Here is a 25,364-nt window from a genome sequence, read left to right as displayed (position 1 = left end):
GCAGACTGTGTTTATAAATATTTTTATTTTGAATGTACCTTTAACTCTTATGCCGAAAGTGTTGGTTTCTTTTCCGTTGAATTTCAATTAACTTGTGGCAATTACATTTGATTGCCTTTAATTTTTAGGCATATTGTTTCGCATGGAGGGTATGGTATCCATTGATTTATGGCCACATCCCGATTTATTTGGTTCCGACCGCTTTTTACTGCTGTCTAAGAAAGCTTATGTTCTGGGAAAGTGCATCATCTTGCTTATTCAAATAATATTTATATTTGGAAGAATATAACCCAGCATTATCGAATGATTTTGAAATATATGGTTATCATACCCAGAACTTAGTTCTATAATATTCACTTAGCGGAAATCGAAAGTGGTTTTCAAACCTTCGACTTTCAACCTCATCCCGATTTGGCCAGTGGCGACCGCCTTGCTCCGCTTTCGTTTTCACTCACTCACTCGGATTCCGAGTCCAATTCCGATTCCGAGTGGATGTTCATGGGAGCACGCCCACGTTGTTCGGGTCCACTCCCCCTTATTACATGCGCCCACTTTGGCTACTGGTACTATCTCTGCTGCTGCTGCTGCTGCTTCTGCCTCTGCCACCGGCGACCGGCGGCGTTGGCGTCGGCGTCGCCTTTCTTTGGCCGCTCCGCTCTCGTTTGTTTTTTTCGGCTCGGCTGGCCGCTCGCTTCCGAGTTGCCGCTCAGTCTGAAAAGTTCATGTGACGCGTCGAGAACGTTGCGATTCGAGTCCGCTGCTCCCGACTTCTGATTGCCGAGGCAACAGCGAGGGAATTCCGCATCTGGCATCTGCATCTGCACATTCGCCACTCGCAGCTCGCATCTGCTGCACCTGCTCCGCCCGCCGCACAGGTGGATCGCCCAGGTAACGGGAGCAGCGCGGCGGCTGATTAGCGTTTTATCACCGCATGTCACAGAAATCCATCGGATTGCAATCCATCGGGGAAAGAGCGGCAACCGCAGAGTGCAGTGCAAATTAATTTCAGCAAAGTGAATGTGTGCTGAAAGACACTAAGCAGCCGCCAAACAAATACACTGAAAAAGAAAAGAATAATCTTTGTTAAATATTCAATGAAACTGAGAATCTTGAAATGTATACAAGGCAGTGGTTCTCTTCAGTAATCTGGTGAACAGAGATGAACTTGTGTTTCCCTCGTAGTTTCTGCTCTTCCACGCCGTTTTTCGCTAATGTGACTCTCTGGTCTTCTTGTTTTCCCAGCGCTAAATCTTTCGGATTTTCGCGTGCCTTGTGTGGCCTTTTGTTTGGGTAAGTGCAAGTGAATCGTGCGAGTTGCAGTTGATAAATGACCACTCATAAATGAATAAAAGCGCTATCTGGGTGTCGCCTTATCGCCAGAATATCGCATTAAAACTAATTCAATTACGGCCATGTGAGCAGGGGCATGCAAATTGCAAGGAACGCTCCCAATAACACATCAGTAGCATATATGCGCACATATATGTAGATAAAACCACTTTGTAATTGGCACAATGGTTGGGCTTGGTGGGGGAGGTGGGGTACTCAAAAGTTGAAACTTAGATGTCTGCTCGTGATAATGTCATAATTGACGGCGGGGGAAATTGAAATTGAGTTGCAAATGAGTTGGCAGCAAGTGACGAAATTATCGCAACGCGTTTGATAAAAAATTGATAACGCCTCGACACGGTGGCAATTGAAAACATTTAAAATGGAAATTAACCCTTTTATGAGTGGCAGAACAAGCTGCAGCTTGGAAAATAAGTACATATATGCACACGAGGCGTATACGTAACATGCACATTAGTTGCAAAAAGAGAAAGCTCTCATGCAGGCTTTGTAAGCCATACCAAGTAATGTTTCAATTAAAAAGGACTTAGAAATAGTTATCTAAACTTTGTAATTCCTCAAATAGTTTTCGTTTTCGTTTCAAGCGCCACTGGGCGTATACGTAATATAGGAGAAAACGCATTAGGAAAGGAACACAAGAAGGACTCCTAGGAGGAAACTTCGCTTGATAGAGCGTCGACACGATTTCAATTAGAAACAGTTAACAATCGCCATGAATAGTGAAATGATTTTTATGGGCCAATCGTGCGTATGCTTAATATGTGAGTGCCACAAGAGCCGCCCCCTATAATTCCGCCCCCTTTTACGCCTTTCCCTTGCGACGCCTTCTTGGGCGATATTTTGCCGGTGAGCGAGCATCGCTTTGTATTTTGGCCTTAATGGAAAAAGTGTGTCCGTACCTCAAATGGGTTATTATCCGTTTTGCCACGCTGGAAATGGCCATTTAAATTTATTGTCCTGGCCTGCCATGTGGCGTGTGGCACGACGTCGGAGGATGAAGTGCCTAAATCATCGTGCGATGGCGATGGTGATGCATATTGGGTGCCAACTGGTGGGGCTAAGTTTTATTTTATTTGGTTAGAGTTATTGCTTTGTTGGGGCCCTAGTATTACCGCAACCGAAGTGGTAAAATCAGATAGCAGTGAGATAAATGCGATGCGTATTTTCCCTTCATATGCTGACGTAAGCGCAAGCATCTTGAAATTCCGACCAAATAGTTTGTGGAATATTTTCGAGAGATATGTGCCCCCTTTAATCGGAGCTATTGAGCAATATTTTTTGCCAATTTCAGCGCTGTCAATATCACTTTCCCTGCGCCTCCAAAAGGTTGAGTCATTCTCAATGCATTCCCTGACAACTGAATCTATGCTGTGACTCAGCACGGGAAATTTATTGCATATTTAATATCCATTCCATGGCAGCGATGTCAGGAGAGGATGATGCCTGATTCCCGAGCCGAGAGCACAGTTCACAAATCTAGCAGCCGCGGGTCGCCAGATAAGAAGCTAGCAAACCGGCTGTCAACCTAACCACTCATCGCTTACCGCCTGTCACTGCCCCAATCCCACTCGAATCCCACCCACACCCACAGCCATCCAACCTCGCGTGAGCTGTGGCCATTATGGGGCGGGGGAGTCAAATCAAGTCAAGTGCGAGTGCAGGCAGAGATTACGCTTTTTGGCAGCTCACTTTTCGGCCGCCCGGAGGCACTAACAGAAATATGGCGACACTGGTGGTAATTTATGGGCAATGCTATTGGGAAAACATTAGAAACTGAGATTAAATATGAAAATATTCAAGCACATTGTTAGTAAGTGTTTTAGGTATAGAAGAGAATGGCCAGTTGGAATCTGAAACACTAATACTAATCCCTTGATTTATTTTCCTATTTAGAGGGCAAATCATCCTTACCTGCGTGCTCCTAAACCTGCGTTTATAATGCCTATTATGTTGGCGTGCTTTTCCGAGTGCTGCCATTTGTCATCTGGTCGCCTGGCGTGAGCAATTAGACCAGCTCTGAAAAAAAAACGCAAATCAGACAATCTGACCACTTGTTTCCCCATCTTATCCAACTGCTCCATTTTTGGACTGCATTGATTTCCACTTTGGGAAAGCCAGGCGACCGGCTTCCTTTCGCTTTCGTTGGTGTTATTTATGAGTGCGAATTAATGTACCGCTGGCATGCACAACAACACTTTGGCCCAAAGGCGAAGGGACATGGCCAATGCCAAGGCGGCAGCACTTCACTTTGTTTGCCTAAATGCGGTGCTGTCGTCCATTTCGGGTGCCATTATTACGAGCGTTTCCGTTCGGAGATTTCCGGTGATTATTTCGCTGCTGGCCGGGAACATGGTCATGGTTCGGGGTGGTGGTTAGCATTCATTCCAAGCCGGAGCTCTGGACTCCTGATTGAATTAATCCAAGCGATCCTGGCCAGCAATGCATAATGACACGCAGCTTAATTATGTGCCCCCCCCTTCCTAACCCCTTGGCCCACTTACCCTAATTGAAATTGATTGCGCTGGCTCAAAGGCACAGATACTAGATACCAGATACAAGATACAATTTGTAACCATTCGAGAATCAAAATTCAACCTGCCAAGCAATAATCGGTGGTCTGAATGCAGTTGTTTTGCCGCTGATATTTCGTATCGATTAAAAGTGCCACACACAATAGTGCCAAAATGTATTTTGCCACCAAATATACTCGTCGCTTTTTATCGTTTTCTGAAATATTAAAGTCATGTCAAACAATGCGCCAAAGGCGGCTCAATACACGGTTCTCTTTCGTTTCACTGATAGAGGAGGATTGTTTGTAGGGCGGGGCAATTGGGGCACAAACGTACTATATACATATGTATGTATAAATACGTACCTATGAGATACTCGAAGGCAGAAGCTAATGCAAAAGCCACAGCAAAGCCAAGTGGCGGAAATACTAGTAGAAAACAAATAAAAGAACAGGAAAGACGCGAATTAAATTCGGGCAATGCGAACATACTATACACTTGTTACGAAAATGATTAAGTTGAGTCTATCTGGAAAATTGAGTTCTACAAAGTTTAAAATGATGATAAGCACTTTCGATTCAGTTTGATTTCAATACTCTAATGATTTCTGAGTGCTATGAATGACACCTTGCAAAAGGTGTTATCTAGCACTTGAGCACATTTTCCGACTTTCCTCCATGGCCAATTGGCTTTACACATGCTTACAGCCAAGCTGACATGGCCAGTCACTTCGGCGGGCCAAGGTCATCCAGAGGTTGGCACACTTGAATATGAATCTGAATATGAATATGCATGTGCGACAAAAATAAACCTTCGATATTAATCTGCAGCCGAATCTTTAATCGCCAAGCCAAGCTACTTTTTTTTTTAAGAGTATTAAGAAAGAGGGAATAAAATTGTGGCAAGTTGAACGTGCTGCTGAGCTGGGCATTAATAGGTTTTTGACTTGCCATAAAACCGGCAGAGCAACAGCAACCCGAAAACAGAACAGTAGCCACAGCTAAAGAGAGTTGTCCAAGCTGTCAGCAGTGGAATGAGAATGACATGGCCAAGATGGCCGAGATGGCCAAGAAAATCCCCTCCTGAGCCGGAGAGCTGGAGTGAGCCGAGCGAAGCTTAAATTGCTCGTTGGCCTTTAAAACTGATTTTGGGCAAAATCAAAAGGGGCAGCGATGTTCACGTAACTTTGCTTCAGTTCAAGCTAAACATTTTGGCAGCTCTTTTCGGGCCTTGATTAGGTTCGCCCATTCGAGCTGCCCTCGTAATTGGCCTGTTGCGGGTCTGTGGCTAATAGCATTTGACCGGTAATTGGCCACGTTGGGTTGGGAAATTAATGCGATTCCCCTGCACCGAATCGTCGTTGCCATGGCACTCAATAATTACCATGGGACTTCATCTACTCCATCTACCACTCCGCACAACTCAAAAATTGACAAAAAACTAGAGAATCAACGCAATTAGGCTGGTTCACATCACTTTCGACCCGGCCAACAACACACAGAAGTTGGCAAAAGGTGAAACCCGCATAACGAACTCTTTTCTTGTTTGTTGTTTTGTTGCCTTCCGCTCGATTTTCAATTTGTCAACGGTTTTGTGTTACGTGTTCCCAAGTCTAGACGATAACTTAATCAGTGGAAAAGCTGTGGGCCAATGAATTGAATTGCCAGCCAGTAAATAAATGCTTGGTGGGAAATACAATCTGTTTGTGAAATACTATCTATCACTGAATCAATCTATACAACATTAAATGGTATCGAAAGGGTTAAATGAAACGAATTTAACACTTTGTTTCTCCAGTTCGACATCTTTTGTTGTATGTTTACAAATGCAATTTGCAGTCAGTTGTAGAATTTCCTTAGATTGATTAAAAATTTCTATATAAGCTCTCATTCAGGGTCGCAAGTCCTTCGTCCTTCCTACCTGCTTCAAAGCCACCGACTTGTTGGCAGCCTTGAACTCGGCGGGTAAACAAATTTGTTATCAGCTTAGTTGCATTTTTCCATTTCGTTCGATTCGAATCCATTATATTCATGTCTATTCATTTGTTCTCCCTCGCTTCGGACACACACACAAACAAGTTCGCATTGTGTTATTCAATAGAGAAGCCCATCAATTTTCAGTGCTTTTCCGTCCTTCACTTATCTATTCAATCAGAAAGTCAACCCCGTCGGAAAAGCGGAGCTCCTTGCCAAAAAATTCAACATTTTAAGACGGTCGAGGCTCCGCTGTACGTAGAAGCTTAACTTGTTCAAAAATTCATTTTGCTCAGCGCTTTTCTGTTTACTCAGTTGCACTGCTGCTTTCCATCTCCGAGTTTTCCGCATTTTTCCCCCGCTTTTCCCACTCGGTCACCTATCTCCCCGGCTCCATCTCACTCCCACACACCGTCCGCTTGCTGTTTTATTTGCCGATTTAATCGCGTCTTGAAGCTTCCTTCCTGTACTTGCAGTACTTGTGGGGGAAATGGCCGGGAAATGAGCGGGGAAATGGGCGAAAATGCTAGTCAGAGGGCAGTGGCATTTGCGAGGCGTAGTTGCCGACACGCGCACACAGACTCATAATCAAACGTAATGTGCTGTGAGGCAATCTATAACCACCGGCCATGCAACAGCTGGGCCTCCGTGGAAAGCGGGGCTTTGATCCGGAAAAGGGGTTGGGGAAAGCAGCGAAAGATGAGAAAATGATTGCGAAACTAGCAGGTCTTCAAGTTGTCTTCGCTCCATTTGAGTTTTGAGAACTTTATACGCTTGCTTATTAAATCCGATGAGGCAGCCAATGGATTCCGGGAACTTCGATTCGTCTGCGAATTTGAGAAGGTTCTATGTACTTGGTGTTCATATACTGCTCCATCGAATAATTACATAATTAATTACTACGTTGTTCCGTCACTTAGCAGAATGCGCTAATCATTGGATCAATTGTCTAACCGGCAAAGTTTGCTTTCATGTATTTGTTTTATGGCCCACGACGATTCACCCAATTAGCCATTGCAAGTCTTTGGGCATTTCCTCGATGAAAGCGATTCATTAATTGAATTAAGCAGATCGATGGAATCGAATCGAGCGAGCGAGCTGACAATGTCGAAGTTGAAACATCCTAATCTCGGCCTGCAAATTCTGTAGACCAGACTGCTGGTCGATGACAGTAGACAGTAGAGTGTCTTTGACTTGTACTCGTACTTGTGATTGTGCTTGTGCTTCTGCTCGTTTGTTTGTTTGTTTGTTTTCACTTTTCACGTTTTCCACTCAGCCATTCGTTTGCCTATGCCACAGACACATGGCTGCCACTGTGTTTGCTCAATAAGTCAGCCCGTGGGGGCGTCCACGGGGCGTATGCTCAATGTGCCAGTCGAGCTAGATGTGCACATCGCTGACGTAGTCGCTGTGGATGTGCTCCTCCTCCAGTCAGCCGAATGTGTCAAACGGCAATAATCAGTCCCAAGGCGAAACCAGTTGACAATGCTCGCACATCCTCGCTAACAGGCAAGTAAAGCCATTAGAACCGCCAGCAGCGCTGAGAAAGTGCGAACTGTTTTTTTTTTCATTTTTTTTGGCATTGCGACATTATTGTCCCACGTGGCGTATGCGTAACATTCTCAGCATTCCGAGCCGTCGGCAGTTCGACATACATAAGAACTTTTCGCCCGCTTCGGCTGACATGGGTTAAGGGTTCGACGTTGAGCCCCAAGGAGATGAGGATGACCTCGGGGCCCGTCCGAGCGTTAACATAACGCCAGACCCCTTGTCGCTGTCGCTCGGATCGTCTTATCAGGCGAATTGAGCTCTCATTCGCACGCAGCAAGTGAATTCGCAAAAAAGAGAAATCAGCGAGGCGGAGGCGGAGAACGGAGGACGGAAAAGCGGAAAAAGCCAGTCGAAGTGGGAAATACTCTAGAAAATGCTGTGTGCCACAGATACCTACCTCAATGTAGAGCATTCTTACAGTTCCCATGGAAATCTATTTCTCAATTTGTTTAGTAAGCTGCTGCCTAATTTCGTTTCGTTTTTTTTTTTTTGGAGCTGCCATTTACGCTCGGCCACCTAATCGGTCAGAGGTTGTTCTAGGGCAGGACACTCGCAAGGACACGTAGACAAATTGACAGGATCATGCATCTATAAATAGGTAGCCAAATATAGGGACAGAAAAACAAGGAGATTGATTGAATTTCTGGTGCGACAGGGGGAATGGGAAACGAGAAGCTCCGAAATGTGAGGTTTCCATCTTAGTGACCAGGGTGTGGGACCCCTTTTGGCAGAGTATGAATCAAAGGCAGTGTCTATGTACACATACACAAGTTTGGGTAGCGGGGCTTTTCACATAGGATCTCAGCAGCACACAGAGGTAGAGGTTGATGGAGTCGACTAAATTGACTTTATTGTTGTGCAAATAGGAATCGCTCTGCTCGTTAAGTAGGTATTATAATAATATATTTACATGGTTGTGGTGGGAGGAGGGGGGAGGAGGGGGGGCAAACAGTGCAAACAGTGCGTGCGTCTGCTCGTCGCACTTAAATGTTATAAATAAATAAAACATGGGCATGCTGTGACACCCTGCCGCGCTATAAATATTTCATGGGCCCCAACGCACAAAGGCGCTGTGTCATTTGAATAAATAATTTTCAATAAGGTTTAAACAAATTAAGTGTAAATTGAATTAAATGCCCGCCTGCAGTGGCTGCAGCTGCGAACAAAACGAAATTATTTGCCTTTCAGAGTTTCAGAGTTTCCCCGTTTATTAAACGAATGAAAAACCGCTGACTCGTTTTAAATGAAAACCACACCACCGCTTTTCATGAATTTTCAATTGTTGTGTTCCCCCCTTTGACCATTTAAAATATGAATATTGTGTTTCGAAACAAGTTGAAAAAAAAAACAATGCAAGGAATAAATGCCAAATAAATTTTAATTACAGCTGTCGCTGGCAAAAAGGACATAAAAAATATTAAATATGATTTTTGTAGAATAAAATATGCCAATATGGTTTAGTTCGAGAGTTCTTCTGATAAAACATAAATAGCATGCATTTATATAATGAGCAGCAAAAAAAACTCACTTTTACCAGCAAATATGGTGACATTTGTGATCTATTTTTCCAGGGAATTCTAAATATATTTTCCGCTCTTATCAACCATGAAACGCTAATCACTCGCACCAGATTTAGCTCATCTGTTGCCATTGACACTCGCCTATAATACCCAAAATGTGTTATTCTCCTATTTTGGCCACTTATTTCAGAGATAGCTCGCATTTACGTACAGCTTATCTGGTCATAATAAAGCGAATGGAATGGCGTTTTGTGAATGAACCTCTTTGGTCCCAGAGGGCAGATTAGTCGCTCATTTGGACACTCTGGAAATTGTCAATGAAATAACAATTCAGTTTATTTGCAGAATATTGGCTATCATTGCAACAAGGCTTCTTCGGGTGAAATGATATGTGTGTAACTGAGTGAAATTAATCTTTTGCAGATAAACAAAGTATTGCTATAATACTTTGCCCGTTAGCTCAATCCTGTTTATGCTTCCACTTGATTAATTTCGTGCAAAACCCGCCCAGCAGTTTGTAATGTTTGATTAAACGCCCGAGCGTAAATTTCATTTTATGAGCATTACAGGGAATTTGTTAACGGGTAAGCTCACCCATGGTCGGTCATTAATCTTCGGCGTTTTAGCTGAGTTTTCACGCATTTGCACCCAGACATCGGACCCACATCAGGCACATAATCCAGGCAGTGCCCAGGCAAATACCCCAACACCCAAATAGCCAAATACCCAAATACCCAGTTACCCACCCAGATGTATAGATATTCGCATACCCCGCGCGTTTGGTTGAAACAGTTTCGACTCAGCTGCGTTTAATTAATATTAATTTGCATTCCATGGCACTGAAACTGAAGCTGCGACGACGTGTGATTCCCGGGGTTCGGGAAGGCAGAGGAGGCAAATCCATTCGGGGGCCAACAAAGTGATCAATGGACCCAATCAATGGCAGTGGCACGCCAGAAAAGCGTGGAAACCTGAAATCTGTATCTGTATTTTGGTCGAATCTTAAGCTTGAAATAAAACTTGTCGAAGAACATAGGTTTTAGTTTATGAAAGAAGTATCTGTATTGCACTACACATCACAATAATATCTCCCAGTCCAGGGTATCTGGTAGTCGGCACACCACATAGTTCTTGTTCGCCTTGCGGCTCTGCACAATTTTTGATTGCTTTCAATGGCGCTTAAGCTGCCGCTCCCCGGCGACTGTATCTGTATCTATACATATGTATCTGTATCTATATTCGTATCTGTATCTGTGTGTGTTTTGGGCTCACTCGGGCATTTCGGCGTGGGTGTGCGCCTTTTAATCGCCTCAATAGATTTGACATTCAGTTAACAGCACACTTTATTTCGCTCACTGTCTGGGGCAACCAACATTTTTTTGTTTTTTTTTTTTTTGGATAGCACTTGACGGCGCTTAGCGGTGCGTGGCTCATAATTCAACTTCTCAGCGGAAGTTCCCACAAGGTGCTCCCACTCCCACTCCCAATCTCCAAACCCATTCCCAGTGGTCCCAACTCGTATGCACATGGCAGAAGACAGCGGCCAAAAAAAAAAGGTACAAAATAAAACCAAGGAAAGCAATTCGAAAATTTACGACATTCCACACTCATTACACCTTATGGGTTTTCACGTTTTTCTATATCAGCTTTTTGGCCAAAACGGCGGTCTGCCGCTGCCACGCCCCCTGCGTCCAGGTGCGCCCATGCGAAATTCGCGTACAACTTCCGCGCGACTTTTGGGTTTTTGTATGCAAATTTTCATTTCTTGTTCCAACTCTTTTCTTTAGCTCATCAGTTTTTTTTTCGCTTTGGCGCTGGGAAAATTTTGCTGTTGTCGTCGTCGTTTATTCTCGACTCCAGTTGACTTGGGCTTGGCTTGGAGCTGTCCGATGAGAAAAACATATAACAGCACAGTGTCGGAAATTTTCCAGTCTTATCGGTAGTTGCTGTTCGAAAAGTGTGTGTGTGGCACAGGTGCCACCCCCCTGGGTTTTCCACCCCTCTGGTTTCACGGCCCAAAGTCCAAGTATTTGCATTATTGTTGGCTCTTTGCTGCTCCGGCATCGCGGAATTACCTATAATGACGGACGGTCGGTCGGTTTCACCTGCTGATGGATGGCTTCCTCTCGGTGGAAAAATTCACGATCATTAGGCACCGAAGTTCTGCCTAAATGGGAAAATTAAAATCGACGTTAGCGTGGAAAGTGGTGGGGAAACATCGGGAAAATGCTTTGTATTTCTCTTTATCTGCTTGACCTCCCCATGTTTGCATTTTCACAAAAAAATATCGAGACGAAATTATAATAAAATAAGTTGGAATTTTGTGTTTAACTTGGCTTGAATATGCATTCTTTTGTCCGCTACTTTTGCTTCTTTGATTCGCATTATTTGCTTATTCAACATTTTTATTACACTCGACGAAAGTTGGGCAACCAGAGCAACTTCCACAACTTATTCAGTTTATTGTTATTGCTTCCCTTTTGGAATTTGTGTAGATTTGTTAGCACTGGTAGCATGATTGGTTTCAAACGTAGAAGTGCACCCCCTTTTTTTCTCCCTGTGCACTCTCATTCATCCACTTTAGTGCCTTCGGGTCTTGTTCTCATTGTCGTCGTTATTTGTTGCTGGACTTGTAAGTAGCTCAAATGGGGAAAGTGGGCGAAAGTGGGCCGGGTATAACGACATCGTTCAAGTTGAAGGACATGACTGAATTTCGGTCGCCGTTTGTTTTTGCTCCTGCTTTATGAAATTCAAATTGCAAATTGCAAATGGGAAATGGTGAGGTGAATGTCGTAATGAATTCCCTGGCTCTGCTTTACGGAGCGTAAAAACTAATTAATTACATGTGCAGATTGTGATAAATTCCATACACTCCTTTCATTTGCTCTAATTATTCATTTTTATTGCATCTACCATTACCATACTGCGCCATGGATTGTGGCAGTCTCTGGTGTTCCACGATCGATTTCTTGGGCGGCTGTGGATGACACACTGGTGACCACAACAAGTGTCCTTGCGCCACTTTTTTTTTGCCACCCACAGTCGACGGCCGACAGCCTCTGTACTCTGCACATCTGCACATCGCATTTTGGAGCATTTTCTATTTATATTCATCGGCCCCCAGGGGTCTTTCAACCCCGCCCCCCCATAGCCCCCCTTCCCACCAATCTGCAAAATGCACTCTATAAACAAATAGAATTATGCGCTGTTTGTTATTTTTAATCACACGACATTCACGCACTTTTCTGGCGCCTAGTTCTGCATCGCATATAATGTCTATATAATATATTTAAATAAATAGTACTACTTAGTTGGTAATCCATTACCATGCACCAAGTGTATGCATCTTTTGACATCTGCAGAGGATGATGAAGACATCCTTGCACTCACTTTGATCTCATCCCCTGGATGCGAGTTGCATTCACTTGAACTCGAAGGCGAACAAGTCCAAGTGCCAAGTCCTTATAATTAATGCCTGCAATTGAACTTGACCCAAAAATGAGTGTAAATTATTTTCAGAGGAAAATTTCTGTGTGGGAGGCTGCCAAGGGGAGGGACTTCACGGGAAATTGCAGCGAGCTGACAAGTCTTAAATTGCAAAGGAACTCCGAGCCGTTTGTCTGCGAGATTTATTGGATGGGCAGGAGGATCTAAGTGGGTCAATCGGTATTCCTGTGAATATTACAAGAATTTATGAGCTTCAGGAATTAAAAGGATGTTGCCATTTGCAGAGGTGAATGTTCGAGGATAAAAGGATTACAATGCAGGGATTTATTGCTAATGTAAATAGTTTAAATCAGGAAATATTTCAGCTCATAGTTGGGTAATTTTTCATTCTTAAAATAAGTTGGTTTGAAGCTTAAAGTGTGCAGGCCAAAACAATTGTAAATTTTCCTCTGATCAATCCATACAATTCGATTTCCCAAGAGTTCTTGGAAATGTACTTATATTTTTCTATCACTTGTAAGTAAATTTGATTGCTTTGTCCGCTTACCTGTAAATTGGCACTGCAATTTCAATGTTTTCATTTTATACCAAGAAGCAGTTACTTGAATTTTCATAAGAACTTGTGTGATTTCTATATCCCATATGAGCTCAGCTTCTTGTGCGCCACAAGTTTCGCTTCTCGAAGTGCTTATTCTCATTAATGCAAACACTTTTGACCCAGTTGCGCGAATGCTTTCACTTTTCGCCAGCTGAAAGTTCCATCTGGCTGAAATAAACTATCCTTTCCTACGCGAATCTCCATCCACTTACATTCCCATCACTCATTTTTGTGACTACTCAAAGTTTTTGAGCTGCGAGTCGCTTCTGTTTTGCTTTGATATCAAATGCATTCACGCTTAGTTTTGTAATTAAAACTGTAATTCCAGCACAGATACTCGTTTGCGAGTGGGAGAGAGGGGTTTGTCATTAGCATGTGAATGTATGCGTGACGGGGGGAAGCACATTCAAGGTGGTCCAACTCCCCCACACACACACACACACACCATTGCAGAAGAGGAGCCTGCTGCCGTTTGATAAGTGGGAAAAGTGTAAAAATTTCGTTGCATACTTGTGAGCGCAGAAATGAAATTGCGGCTGCGACAGCTGGCACGAAAATGAAACCGAAAACTCTGCGCTTGTATGCGTGCAAGCGAGTGTAGATGTGAATTTAATTGTGACACCCACACAATCGCACACGCACACAGACACCAGAGACGTGGCCATGGTTACAGTGGTTTTAGCTTCATTCAAACGGATAGATTTGATTGCTTAAAAAGGGGAAATATATGTTCATGTCATGGATTATTGCTTATGCAAGCAGGATATCAACCATGGCGTGCTTAAAGTGCAAAAATGCATTTTTTCGTAGCATTGCATGAACTTCACTCATCCGAAGTGAAATGAATAAATTCCACAATTTTTGCATTAGTCTCACGTAAGTCTAATATTACAATATTATTTGGTCCTTGGCTGCAATTTCACGCACATCCTAGGTGGCCGTCAGTCAATCAGAAGATGGCATCGCCCGTCACCAACTTGGCAAGAAAGTTGGGACAGTCCTGCGGCTTTTATAATAATAATTTCAAGTGCTTACGGTTGAGAAGTATATACAAGTTATATGTGCGTGGTATGCGGGCCCACCGGCATACGCTTCTGTATATAAATCGTTATCCTTGTAACGCCTTGTCGCCTGCCGGTCGAGTTTCGCATTCGGGCTTAAATGCTGCGCCTTCGCTCGCTTCCTTCCTGGCCAACTTCCTGTCATGGTTGGAGGTGATGGCGGTGGGAGTGGGATTGGCCCTGCCGATTGCTATATAAACATTATGACCCGATCCCTCGATCCCTGCACAGTGTTTGCCATTGCCGTACTTTATTCGAGACGACGTGCAGGAAATTTGAGCAGAAAATGAAAAAGGAAAGAAAATCCATTTACGTAATTACTTCCAGTTAACTTTTGCCTCGCTGCTCCCGCTGCAAAAGGATGCGCACCCAGTTCCTTATTGAATTATTGAGAAATTGCTTACTCGCTCATTGGAAATCTGTTTCCTTCGCCGCACCGCCACCAGTTGAGTTACAGCAGCCACCATATTTCGATGGAGTCCAGCCAGTATCGATTACATTTCGTCCAAAAGTTTCCCATTTTCGTGGCCCTCCAACAAACGTTAATTATATTTGGCCAGCAACATTTTTTTACGAGGGTTTCATAAGCGCAAAGCGAACCGAAACAAGTTGCATTTAATTATTCTAATTTATGGTTCACGGAATATCCATCATCGAAGTTGGTTGTAACTGGGCCGCCGAATCTGTGTTCATGGACAATCTTTCTGGTGATGGTAGAAATGGGAAATTAATGACCCACTGGCGTTTCCTCTGAGCGAAACTCATTAAGGCCACCTATAAATACCGTACATGCCTTTCAAATTACCAGGAAAATATTGCTATAATTTATGTTAGTTAAAGCTATGTATGGGGATGGATTGTTATTACGAACTGAATTGGCTTAAATGTTGCCTACTTTTTTGCAACTCCAGCTAAATCCTCTTAAAATCTCAACACATTACGGCCAATCTTTACAAGTACATGTAGTTAAGAACAAAGTGAACTATGGGAACCAAAAACAATCAACTCACGGTGCCAACAAATAGAATAAGACGCTTACAGAGCTAAAGAAATCAACTTGGCTTAACTCTTCTCCTTCACTTACCAACTTTCAGTGGCCCCCTTGATGGAAAAGTGCTTGCAGACACAGCATTTAATAATGTAAGACTGCCCTAAGACCTGCCGTTCTGTAATTACACGCGAGTTGCGGAGCAACCGAGGCAGCCACGCCACTCGACTGCGCCAGGACGCCAAGAAAGGAGACGAAGCCGAGGACCAACAAGTTGCCAGCCCAGTCAGGAACCCCCGGATTCCCAAGGAAGCGAAAGCAGCAAAACGGCAGCCGTGGATACCAAGGCACTGCGCAGCTCAGCCACTGTGAAGGTGACGTCGGCGGCCACGCCCCCGCACCCGCCCCCGCTGACAACGACGACGACGCCCCTGACAATTTGTCAGCCGCCACCGCCCACTCCGCCCTACCAGCGGCTCACCAAGGCGCTGCAATGCGATCCGCGCTGCGGCCACGAGGTGAGTGCAAATTGAAATGCCTGTGGCGGCGATACCCAAATCAAGGGGTCCGTCTCCAGCTGGGCGCCTGGTGGCAGCCCACCAGGGCAGCCACTCACCTGTGAGTTTGTAGTTTGTTCGCCATTCGCCGCGTTGCCGCAATGTCTCGGTTGATGTCAATTACCCCGCCATTAGTCATGCCACTCGCTGGCGGCAGACCAACTTTTTAAATAAATTTCAAGTTAATTGGCAGCGGAGGTGCAAAATCTTAGGGAAACAGTCTAAACAGAAATGCAACTTTATGGTATGAATCAAAGTCAAGCGGGGTCAACATGTCGTATACGTAATATGCTTCGCACTATTAAGTTGGCCTCACAGCGCAAAATTGTCTGCTATACTTTAAATCAAATAGATATACAAATTCTTTTAAAACTGCACTGCATTTTTATGTTATAGCCCAATCAAAATTACTGCCAATAAATGAAGATTTTTCACACCCAACATGAAATGGCCGCTTAGATAATTTTCCCATCCCAAACCGTCGTGCCGTAAAAAGCAAATATCCTTCGCATCCTGTGTGGTGCCGCATCCGCGAGAGCTGCAAATTGTTATGGCAGAATTTATCTTCGCTTTGTGTCATGAACTTATTGTGCCAGATTCGCGTGTCCTTGTGCATGATGAATTGTGTTTCATAAACAAGTGGGTTTTGAATGCAACCTGTTTAGTAGCGCGGAAAAAGCCAATGCTCTGCTCTGACGTCACAGCGAAAGCCAGGTTATTGTCGCTTGTTGTTTTTGGGCCATGTTCCGTGTACTCGTCGGTGTGAGCCCCGCCCTTGCGCGTGTGTGGGTGTGTTAGCTAATACACAAACCCTCTGCTGCAGCGCTGCAATTATGCATGGGTTCAAGGCTAATTTGCTTGTGCAGCAGTGGCGATGTGGTAGTACACTTGAAGAAAAAGTACATAGCTTAGGTATTTAATAAACTCATTGTGAAATGAGTTCTCTAATAAGAAAGTTAAGGCTTCTTGTTTTTTAGAAATATGCTCATGCAGCATTCATAAAATCACCTAAATTTTTGGCCAGTGTCCTTGCGGATTTGCTGTCTTTGTGTGAGCTCGTTCGCCGTCTATTTGGAGCCTGCGATGCAGAATGCGCGTGTGACCGAACGCCAGCTATCCGCATGACGTATACGCCGCGTTGCGTTCCTTAATTAGCGCCCGTCCGCCCCTCTCGATGGCTCAAAGGTGGATTAACGAGCAAAAAACAGAGCGAAAGCCAAGCGGTGAAAGGAACGGCGAGCAACAAGCCAAAAGCAGCAACGTCAACGTCAAGTGCAGCGCGCAGTTCAAATTACATTAACAAAAAAAAGTGCCGCACTTGACCTTGGCTAATTGCAATACCAAGAATTCTTGAATGGAAGGCTTCGGGGGCGCGCGAATGCATAAATTACGGGAGCGGTCAATGTTAATTGCTGGAACATGTGTACTTTGGAGTATCAAATAATCGCTGCCTCGGATTACTTAACCTTAAGACGGGCCTTGTCCCTGGCGCAAGTGGAAATGCCGGAAATGCCGCGACTTTTGCCACAAGTTTGATGAAAGCGCAACTAGAATTTGTTTTAATTTCTCTCGTGGTTTGCAAGGACAAAAAACGAAGGCACTGAAACCATATTAACTTTTCCGAAACAGGTAACCATCGGCCGTCGCATTGGCCTCTACAGATTCTGTGGCGACATCGGACGCGGCAATTTCTCGAAAGTGAAGCTCGCTGTCCACCAACTGACGCGTGGTAAGGAACAGGACGAAAGGCTACTAATCAGATTAGGAATTAACCGAAATCATCACGATTTACAGACAAAGTGGCCATTAAGGTGGTGGACCTGGATCGGGCCGGACTGGATGCCAAGGCACTGCGAATGCTGTCCAGCGAGATAGCCACTCTCGAGTGTGTGCATCATCCGAATATACTGAGGTGAGGCAAGCGAAGTACACATATCTGCTAGAGTTGGCCCTACATCTTTCCTATGCCTTGCAGGCTTTTCGAGGTGGTCGAAACTCTGGGCCGCGTTTACCTGGTCACTGAGTGGATTCGCGGTGGCGAGCTATACAACCACATCACCCAAGGCGGTCCGCTGCGGGAGATTCATGCGGCCCCGTTGCTGAAACAACTCCTCCTGGCAGTCAAACATATGGTAAGCTGACTCCCATCTATAGAAATCCGCAGTGAATTGTGGGAAATATAATTTAATTGTATCTCAACCAAAAATCAATATTGCCAACGGGGAATCGTGCATTTTAAATCTTTCACACAGAGATTTATGGCCCATTTAATATTAATTTGCATGCGTGTTTTCAATATTCAATTATTTCATCTGCAAAATTAATTGAACTTAATCGCACTTGCAGCACAGTCTGGGCTACGTGCATCGGGACATAAAGGCGGAAAATGTCCTGCTCCTCTCCGAGGATCGCCTCAAGCTGGCCGACTTCGGTTTCAGTACCCAACTCATCAATGGTACGGGTGAACAGCCAAGCCAGTGCGTCGGCAATTTAATCAACTTTCCCATTCCCTTTGACAGGTGCCAATCAAAAGCTCGACACGTTCTGCGGATCCCCTCCGTATGCGGCGCCCGAGCTCTTCTCCGATGACCACTACATAGGGGCGCCCGTGGATGTTTGGGCCCTGGGCATCCTGCTCTACTTCATGGTGGTCGGAAACATGCCCTTCCGGGCACCAACGATTCCCGGCCTGAAAGCAGCCATCCTGAAGGGTGACTATCTGCTGCCCGGCCAGCTCAGCTTGCCCTGCATAAGACTTATACGTGAGTGGATAAATATTAAATAATAAAAAAACTGCTTTAACCTAATATCTTCGTTAGAACGCATCTTGATTCATATACCCGCCCAGCGGCCAACCATCGACGACATGCTGAACAGCCAGTTCGTGACCTGTCCCAAGCTCAGTGCCGATCTGATGCAGTGGGAGATCAACCAGCACACCAAGCCGGTCAAGAGGTCCATCTTCTGGGTGCGCAGCAAGTCGCATCGGCTGCGGAAGTCCGCCTCACTACGGGATCGATACGCGGAGGTGGTCAAGAAGCCGGCCATTAGCATGAACACCAGGCAGCAGGACGAGATGTTTGTGCAGAACTTCCTGCAACCGATCGAGATGGGACACGAACTGTTGGTCCCGGTGTCAAGTCAGCTGAAGGAGCCACAGTCCACCGAGCAGGCGAAGCGTCCAACCAGAAGGTACATGTTCTGCGGCAGCCTGAAGAAGAAGGTCACGCCCATGGAAACGGAACCGGAGAAGCAGCTGGCCAACGGTGGACAGTCAATCGGTTCGGCCAAGATCAATCCGTGGAATGTGGAGGTGGCCGAGGATTGCCCCCTGTTCAAGAACTACGACGCGGAGACGGGCAGCTGCGTCATGCTGCCCACGAACACCGAGGATCTGAGCCAGCTAGGTGCCCTGGAGTTCGAGGCACGCCAGATCCTGGCCGAGCTGGGCCTCACCTCCGAGATGCTGATCAACGCCAGGCAGAGCGGGCCGCGCTCCGACATCATTGGCGCCTACAGGATCGTGGTCAATCGGTTGCAGAAGCAGTCCTGGCTGGCACGAAAGCACGTGGAGATGGCACTGCACAGCGAGCCCAAGGTGGAGAAGCGGATTGAGAGGTCGTGCTGCATACTCTAAGACATCCGAAAATAGTTGTTGAATGTTCATATTACTCTCCTGGTTCCGCTGGGTCTTTGAGTTCCCCGAGAGGAAAGGCAAACTGGGTGTGTCGCTTTTGAAAGGAATCTAAGGTTCAAGGAACTCAAATAGTAGCTCAAAAACCTTTCCTACTAGAGGCTAGTCCGTTTCGATCAGCTTTAAATATCCAGTGCTTGATTTTGAACCAACAAATTGAGATTAGAAAATTTTATAGTGAATACAACATAGAATTTAACCAGAATATCGAGAATTAGGATGGATGAATTGCAAAAGTTAAATGCATTCGAAGCGCAAGAAACATAAGTCGCTTGAATATGAATAGAAAGGATTATCTTCCGATAGTAGGAGACAGTTGGATACTCTGATCTGCAAATCCCAGTTTGCCTTTCTGCGGGAATCAGCCCGGAAGGCCAAAGGTCAAGCCCAATTAGTGTCAATTCGCCAGCTGCGTAGCCGCGTGTTTGTTGTTAACGTAGATTCCTGCATCCTCATCCTGGTTACTCATTCGAGAAAGTTCCTTGGTTCGTGTAGCTTGAGTTTGTCCAGCCGTTGAGTCCAGAGGCGGATGGCAAAGTTGATATATACATACATACATATATATATACATATATAGATATATACATATAGTCCAAGTATTATGTATTTAGTTGTTGGTCCATTTTTGAGCATATACAGACGAATATACGAAAGGAAAATGAATATTACGATTACAAACATATAAATACACACCGGGCTAAGGCGATTGCCTCGATCTCATCGAGTCTTCAATGTACAACGTTGCATAAAAATGTTTAATTGATCATCAAAAAGCGGTATGTGTCCGTAAGTGTCGCTCTGTGTGTGTGTGTTTTGCCAAATTGTCTCCCGTGGAGTCAATCGCGTACAATAAAGCAGCATTATGAATCGCTAAGAACCGCATTCGTACAAATCGTAAACATACTAAAATCTAAATCTCAACCACTCGTCTAATTATGCACTTTAGCCTTAGTTTATTGCATTCGCAGCATCCGCAGGGGCTCGACCTCCCGGCCCACTCTCTTTCTCCTCATTGGGTGCTCCACTTTCGCCTGGCTGGGCTTCATCTGCTCTGGTGCGGCGCAGGCGCAGGCGCTCCGCCGGCGACCTCTCAAATGACGGCTCTCTCACTGGGCTTTTTGCCGCTGCCAATGGCGCCGCTACAGCCGGCGTCGCTGTCCCTGCCGCTCTCTTCTGGAAAATGGAGTGAATTTATTGAGTGAAATCGGAGTGAAATTTCGGACTGTTGATTCAGATTACAAGCTGTGAAGTTATAAATAATGGTCTTAATGGTCAGCTTCAACAGAACCAACTTACCAACTATGGCAAAAGAGTCCGAATCCGAGGTGCCCGCAGGCCAATCGATGTCCGGCATGGTGGGCCAGTCGATGTCCTCCGTGGTGTCCCAATCGACCGCGCGGGTTTGACTGATCTCGAAGAGCGCAGGCGAGCAGAGGCTGAGCACCTCCTCCTTCAACTTGGTTAACAGGGACTCGAAACTATCACTGGTCTTGCAGAGGAAACAAACCGCCAGCGAGGGGTCCATGGCGGAGAAGTTCAGGCGAGCAGCATGCTTTTGATGGTAGGTCTCGTCGTAGTCCTGTTCTGCCGCAGCAGTTTTCTGTGCCACGGCGCCCGTTCTCTGCGTGGTATGAGGATCTAGGTAGAGAACCTCATCGTCCACATAGCCCAGGAAGTACAGAGCCTGGTTTGGTCGACCTCCGATCATGCCACAACTGCTGTCTAGTTCAAGGCAGCGCTTTAAGGCAGGCACGTAAAGCGGGTTAATGTCTGTGATGCCCAGGCGCAGGGGGATTATGAGCAGCAGTGGCTTCCACGAGCCTCCTTCTCGGCACGACGCATCTACAAAGTGGACAATGTTGTTAGGCAAATAGTCGGGCTATTTAGGCCATTTTCCACACTTACATACGTCATCCAATACCACTGTGCTATCCATGGCCACGTGAATCGCCAGGGAGCTCCAGTCATCGAAGCGCACTAGTTTTCTGAAATCAGCAATTGATTATACCACTTATCCACCATGTTAGGCCAATGGTCTTACTTGAGAATCTGGGCTACTGTATTCGGTCCCAGCCACTCGCCGACCGCTTTGTTCTGGGACTCTCCCATCTGGGCAATCTGGTGTATGGAGTAGAAGCTATTCCTTACGTCTTCAAAACGGTTCACGATCTTGAGGTAGGTGGCATCACGGCAGTCCGGCGTCCAGAACCAGTCGCGTCCCAAATGTAAGTCGATCAGGGCCTGGGCGAGAACCATCTGACCACAGCGCAGCATGCAGCCCCAGCCCTTGTCCGTGGTGAGCTGGACTTCTCCCAACGGCGAAAATCCATGGCGATATGTGCACCACAGGCGCGACTGAATGTCCCGTCGGATGAGCTCTAGCTCTGAAAAGGGATAGGGTGTTGATTATGGATTTCAGTTTGGTATCCATCGATGATAATCGAAAAAAGGTTTGGGAAACCCCTTATGACTCATGCTGACCAATATGCTAGATTTGTACCCATATGACAGCATTAAATAAGGTCTCATCTTACCCTGTATGGCGTTGTACTTCTTTCCCAGGACCCAGACGTCGGTGTTTCTTCGGGGAATGTCCTCCGGCTCTCCGCTGCCCACCGCCTGGCCAACTGCACTAGCGAGGACGCTGTCTGGGCCCAAGTACGCCTCGAAGACGCTCTCCATGATCCGCGCTAGCTGGTCGCTGAGTCCAACCAGCATCTACTGCCCGGTGCGCTGGCAGAAGGAGAAGGGGGTGGACACCAGGGCCTCCGCTGCTCGTCTATACGATAATTGCCTTCGAATGACGTTCTGTTTTTCGGGTGGGCCTTTGTTTTGGCCTGTGTTTTCGCTGGCAGCAACGGCAATGCTCCTGCTTCTGGCCCGAGGTCACAGGGGTTTCATTTGTTGTTGGCAGTGACGGGCGCTGATTACAAACTATGCGATAACCAGCATTTGATCAGTCTGCGGCTGGTTTAGTTTGATTTATTTTTCTTTTTTGTTGATTACAACGCAGTGACGTAGCTGTTAGTATGACCGCAACTGATAAGGTATTTTACTTTGCCAAAATACCGAACCTTGCACTTAACATGACCATAACATAGGAAATAACAGTATTTTTCCAAACTGTTAATGAAATGCATTCAAAAATGAAGTTTTTTAAAAAATATTTAATTTTTTTCTTATTTTACGCAAAGTATAGATTTGTAACAATGTAAAAACTTCAAAATTGCACGTGCGGGACTTCAAACTAGCTACGCTACCTTGAGTGCGCAGAATTTGTTGTTCAGATCGAAGAAGTCGTTTTCTGGATCGGCATCCTCGACCATTTCCGCATTGGGATCCGCGATGGCCTCCCTTAGCTCCACTTTCCTAGCCGCCTGACGCTGCTTCTTCAATCGCTTCTTCTGCAGGGCCTTTGCCGCCGTCGGATCCACCTCCAATCGCTTCCAAGTTGGTATAAACTCCGCGCACCAGTCGTACAAGTAGCAATAGAAATCGAACATCAACTTGGAGTCGGGCAGCAGGAAGTTCTCAACATGGTAGCGGACATCGGCACGATTCCTCAGTACATCATACATGTTGTAGAGAAAGGCGCCGCAATAAAGCTGGTTCATCCTCGGACTCAAAAGTGGAAAATCCAAAAGAGAATTTAGCCCATTGAGTTGGTAAACCACAGCCTGAAATTCAGCAAATGCGTGGATAACCGTGGTGGAGTACAAGTCAAACTTCTTTTTGAAGATCTCCTGCATATGGAAGTGCGGCAGTAGGCGTTCCTGAGTTAAATAGCAGTCCGATTTGGGTACATGAGCCATCCGATCTGGAACAGAAAGCTCTAGCAGAGCAGGTTTGATGCCGCGCTTAATTCCCTCGGCAGCTTCCTTATCCCTCACTGCTCGCTCTGCTTTCAATGTCTTGCCAAATCTTTTAAGGAAGGTTTTCACCTCTCGTTCAGCAGGGATTGTAACATCTATGGTTCGTAGGACAACCAAACTAAGGATCAGCGAGTGAAGATGCAGCAAATCACAGTGCTCCGAGCGATGTAACCAGTAGATAATGGCCAGAAAGTACAGCCTCAGGTCCTCCGGCAACTGGTCGAGCTTGCTGAACAACTTCTCCGTATCCGCATTGGGAGCATTGTCTTCGAATACAGCTCTTAAATGCCTAGCATCCGGCGAAAGAGGATCAAACGGATAGGCAGGCTTCTTTTCAATGGGCATCTTGAAATACCTCACGTTCGTCACTCGCAGAGCTCTGGTGAGGTAGGTGAGATAGGGGACTGTCGAACCCTCTATATCCATATCCACTTCTAATGGTAGCTCAATTTTCTCACACTCTACGTGATGGAGAAGAGCGAACACGTAGTTCAGGATGGGTAAGGCCACTTCATTGGAGTCGTGGAAGGGAAAGTGCTCGATCTGTGGGTTGTTGATGTACTTGCGCAGGTGCATAAGGTCCACGAAGCTGCGGGGCAGGTGCGCGGGATATAGTTTGTCCAGAAACCATTGTGGGAAGAGTAGCGTTTTGTCTTCCACTTCCAGCTCGAGGCCTTCATCCGCCTCCTCTTCTTCTTCATCACCCGAATCAACGTCTTGATTTTCTTCCTGCTGCTCCTCATCTTGGTTATCAGCTTCCTCCTGATCCTCGCCTTCTTCGACATCTGAAAATTTTTCATCGGAGCTAGACGAATGTTCATCGTCGCTGCATTCCTCTTCACTGACGGGTTCTATATAAGGAAAAGCATTCTCGTAGTGCTCATCGAAGTAATCGTAGGCGTGGCACAACTCGTTGGAGTAACCAGAGATGGCTGCATTCACTTGGGAGACCAGGGAATCACGCTGGTTCTGCAAGAATATTATTTTTAGCATAAATCGGAAAAAGATATCTCAAGCAACGAACCTTTTTCAGTCTCGACAGCACTTTAGCCAGAGCAGATTCCGCCGTTTCCTCCTTCAGCCATGTGAGGATGACCTGTATGCGCTTCTGCTGGAGCTTTAGTTTGCGACTTCGTCCTGCTTTGCCCATTCCCGCAGCAAAAAAGTTCTTGAAGGCACTGCGGGCAATATAGTCATTGCCCAGGAGGGCGGCAAAAAGGGGTAGCTTCTCGGGACTCAGAGTTCCTCGTCCGCAGAGATGGGACACCCGGTAGATGCAGCAGTCGAGGTACTTGTAGGTCTTGGAACTGCCTTTTGTACTGGCTGTCAGCCCTGTGGTTTGAATGCCAGTCACAATCTTGTTGGCCCTGGTGCGCTTCTTCACATTCTTGGCCTCGCAGTGACGTAGATCTCGACTGTCCTTCTGGTTGCTGCTGTTCTTGTCCTTCACCTGCTTGGTGAGAACCTGGGGTACATGGAATCGCTTAGTATATGCTGGAATCCAAATAACTTATGCCTTACCTTAACAGTCAGCGTGATCAGCGGGATGTACTTGACGTTGTGGATGTAGAAATCCGAGTCGTAGGAGAGCACTGGGCAGTTAAGTTTCCTGGCCAGAGCAGCCAACTCGTCGTCCGCCTCAAAGACGCACCTCATCACCGGGACTCCGCAGTCGCGCACAGCGTCCACGAAAACCTCCTTGAGGTGCAGCGGGAACAGCGTGATGGATGCATTGGGGTTTATCTTCTTGATCACGGAAATCTTGTTGCGCAGCCGGGTGCTAACGGTCCTCAGCTTGCGCTCCTCGTACCCGCCGTCCATGAGCACATAGGGCCGAATGTTGCACTCGGCCAGAACCTGGAAGAACTGCACCACGGCGCGGTAGAAGTCGTCGTAGTCGCCGCCGAAGGCGGAGTAGCTCCCGGTGACATCCTTGTACAGATTGCAGCTCAAGTTGTCGCCATCGATGACCAGCGCCGTGGAGTGCAGCTCGTGCGGCTTAAGGTAGATCTCCGCGCGCTGCGCTATGTAACTGGTCAGGCCGCGGACTCCCATTTTCCCGGCGCTTGCCTATTTTCCCAATTTTCTATTTACCTATTTTGCACAAACTTTAAAAGCGTGCTAATAGTGATGTCAGTTTGCAGTGCGATACTATCGATGTACATATCGATTCTTTAGCGTGGCCGTTCGCTGCCGTTTGGTATATATGAGCGATTAGTTTGGTATCTAGGGTATTTCCCGCA

General features: G+C 46.0%; 3 protein-coding genes across 5 annotated transcripts; 1 reads left to right on the top strand and 2 right to left on the bottom strand.

Moving 5' to 3' along the window:
* The first annotated feature begins 706 nt into the window (after positions 1–706).
* CG4629 (uncharacterized protein) lies at positions 707–20,120 on the top strand. 2 transcript variants are annotated; one of them, NM_164404.3, is made up of 9 exons: positions 707–888; positions 1,243–1,290; positions 15,105–15,516; positions 17,185–17,284; positions 17,350–17,467; positions 17,531–17,687; positions 17,902–18,010; positions 18,075–18,317; positions 18,375–20,120. In NM_164404.3, the coding sequence occupies exons 3-9, from the start codon at positions 15,349–15,351 to the stop codon at positions 19,190–19,192; spliced, it is 1,713 nt and encodes a 570-aa protein (NP_722676.3). In that variant the 5' UTR covers positions 707–888; positions 1,243–1,290; positions 15,105–15,348; the 3' UTR covers positions 19,193–20,120. The 2 variants fall into 2 exon arrangements, with proteins under 2 accessions (NP_722676.3, NP_608564.3); NM_134720.3 differs by lacking the exon at positions 1,243–1,290 and having other exon boundaries at positions 18,375–19,963.
* Atg4a (Autophagy-related 4a) lies at positions 17,831–22,300 on the bottom strand. 2 transcript variants are annotated; one of them, NM_001272923.2, is made up of 5 exons: positions 21,784–22,300; positions 21,291–21,633; positions 21,155–21,234; positions 20,546–21,091; positions 17,831–20,419 (listed from the first exon to the last, which is right to left on the bottom strand). In NM_001272923.2, exons 1-5 carry the CDS (start codon positions 21,965–21,967, stop codon positions 20,340–20,342), a joined length of 1,233 nt encoding a protein of 410 aa, NP_001259852.1. In that variant the 5' UTR covers positions 21,968–22,300; the 3' UTR covers positions 17,831–20,339. The 2 variants fall into 2 exon arrangements, with proteins under 2 accessions (NP_001259852.1, NP_608563.1); NM_134719.4 differs by having other exon boundaries at positions 19,833–20,422.
* Positions 22,301–22,407: 107 nt separating this feature from the next.
* ast (asteroid) lies at positions 22,408–25,263 on the bottom strand. Its single transcript, NM_078727.3, has 3 exons — positions 24,643–25,263; positions 24,146–24,586; positions 22,408–24,090 (listed from the first exon to the last, which is right to left on the bottom strand). The coding sequence occupies exons 1-3, from the start codon at positions 25,174–25,176 to the stop codon at positions 22,501–22,503; spliced, it is 2,565 nt and encodes an 854-aa protein (NP_523451.2). The 5' UTR covers positions 25,177–25,263; the 3' UTR covers positions 22,408–22,500.
* Positions 25,264–25,364: the final 101 nt, after the last annotated feature.

This window comes from Drosophila melanogaster, chromosome 2L (assembly GCF_000001215.4).
Source record: "Drosophila melanogaster chromosome 2L".
NCBI lineage: Eukaryota > Metazoa > Arthropoda > Insecta > Diptera > Drosophilidae > Drosophila > Drosophila melanogaster.
The sequence above is the reverse complement of the archived record's forward strand: the minus strand, read 5'-3'. Positions and strand labels throughout refer to the sequence as shown.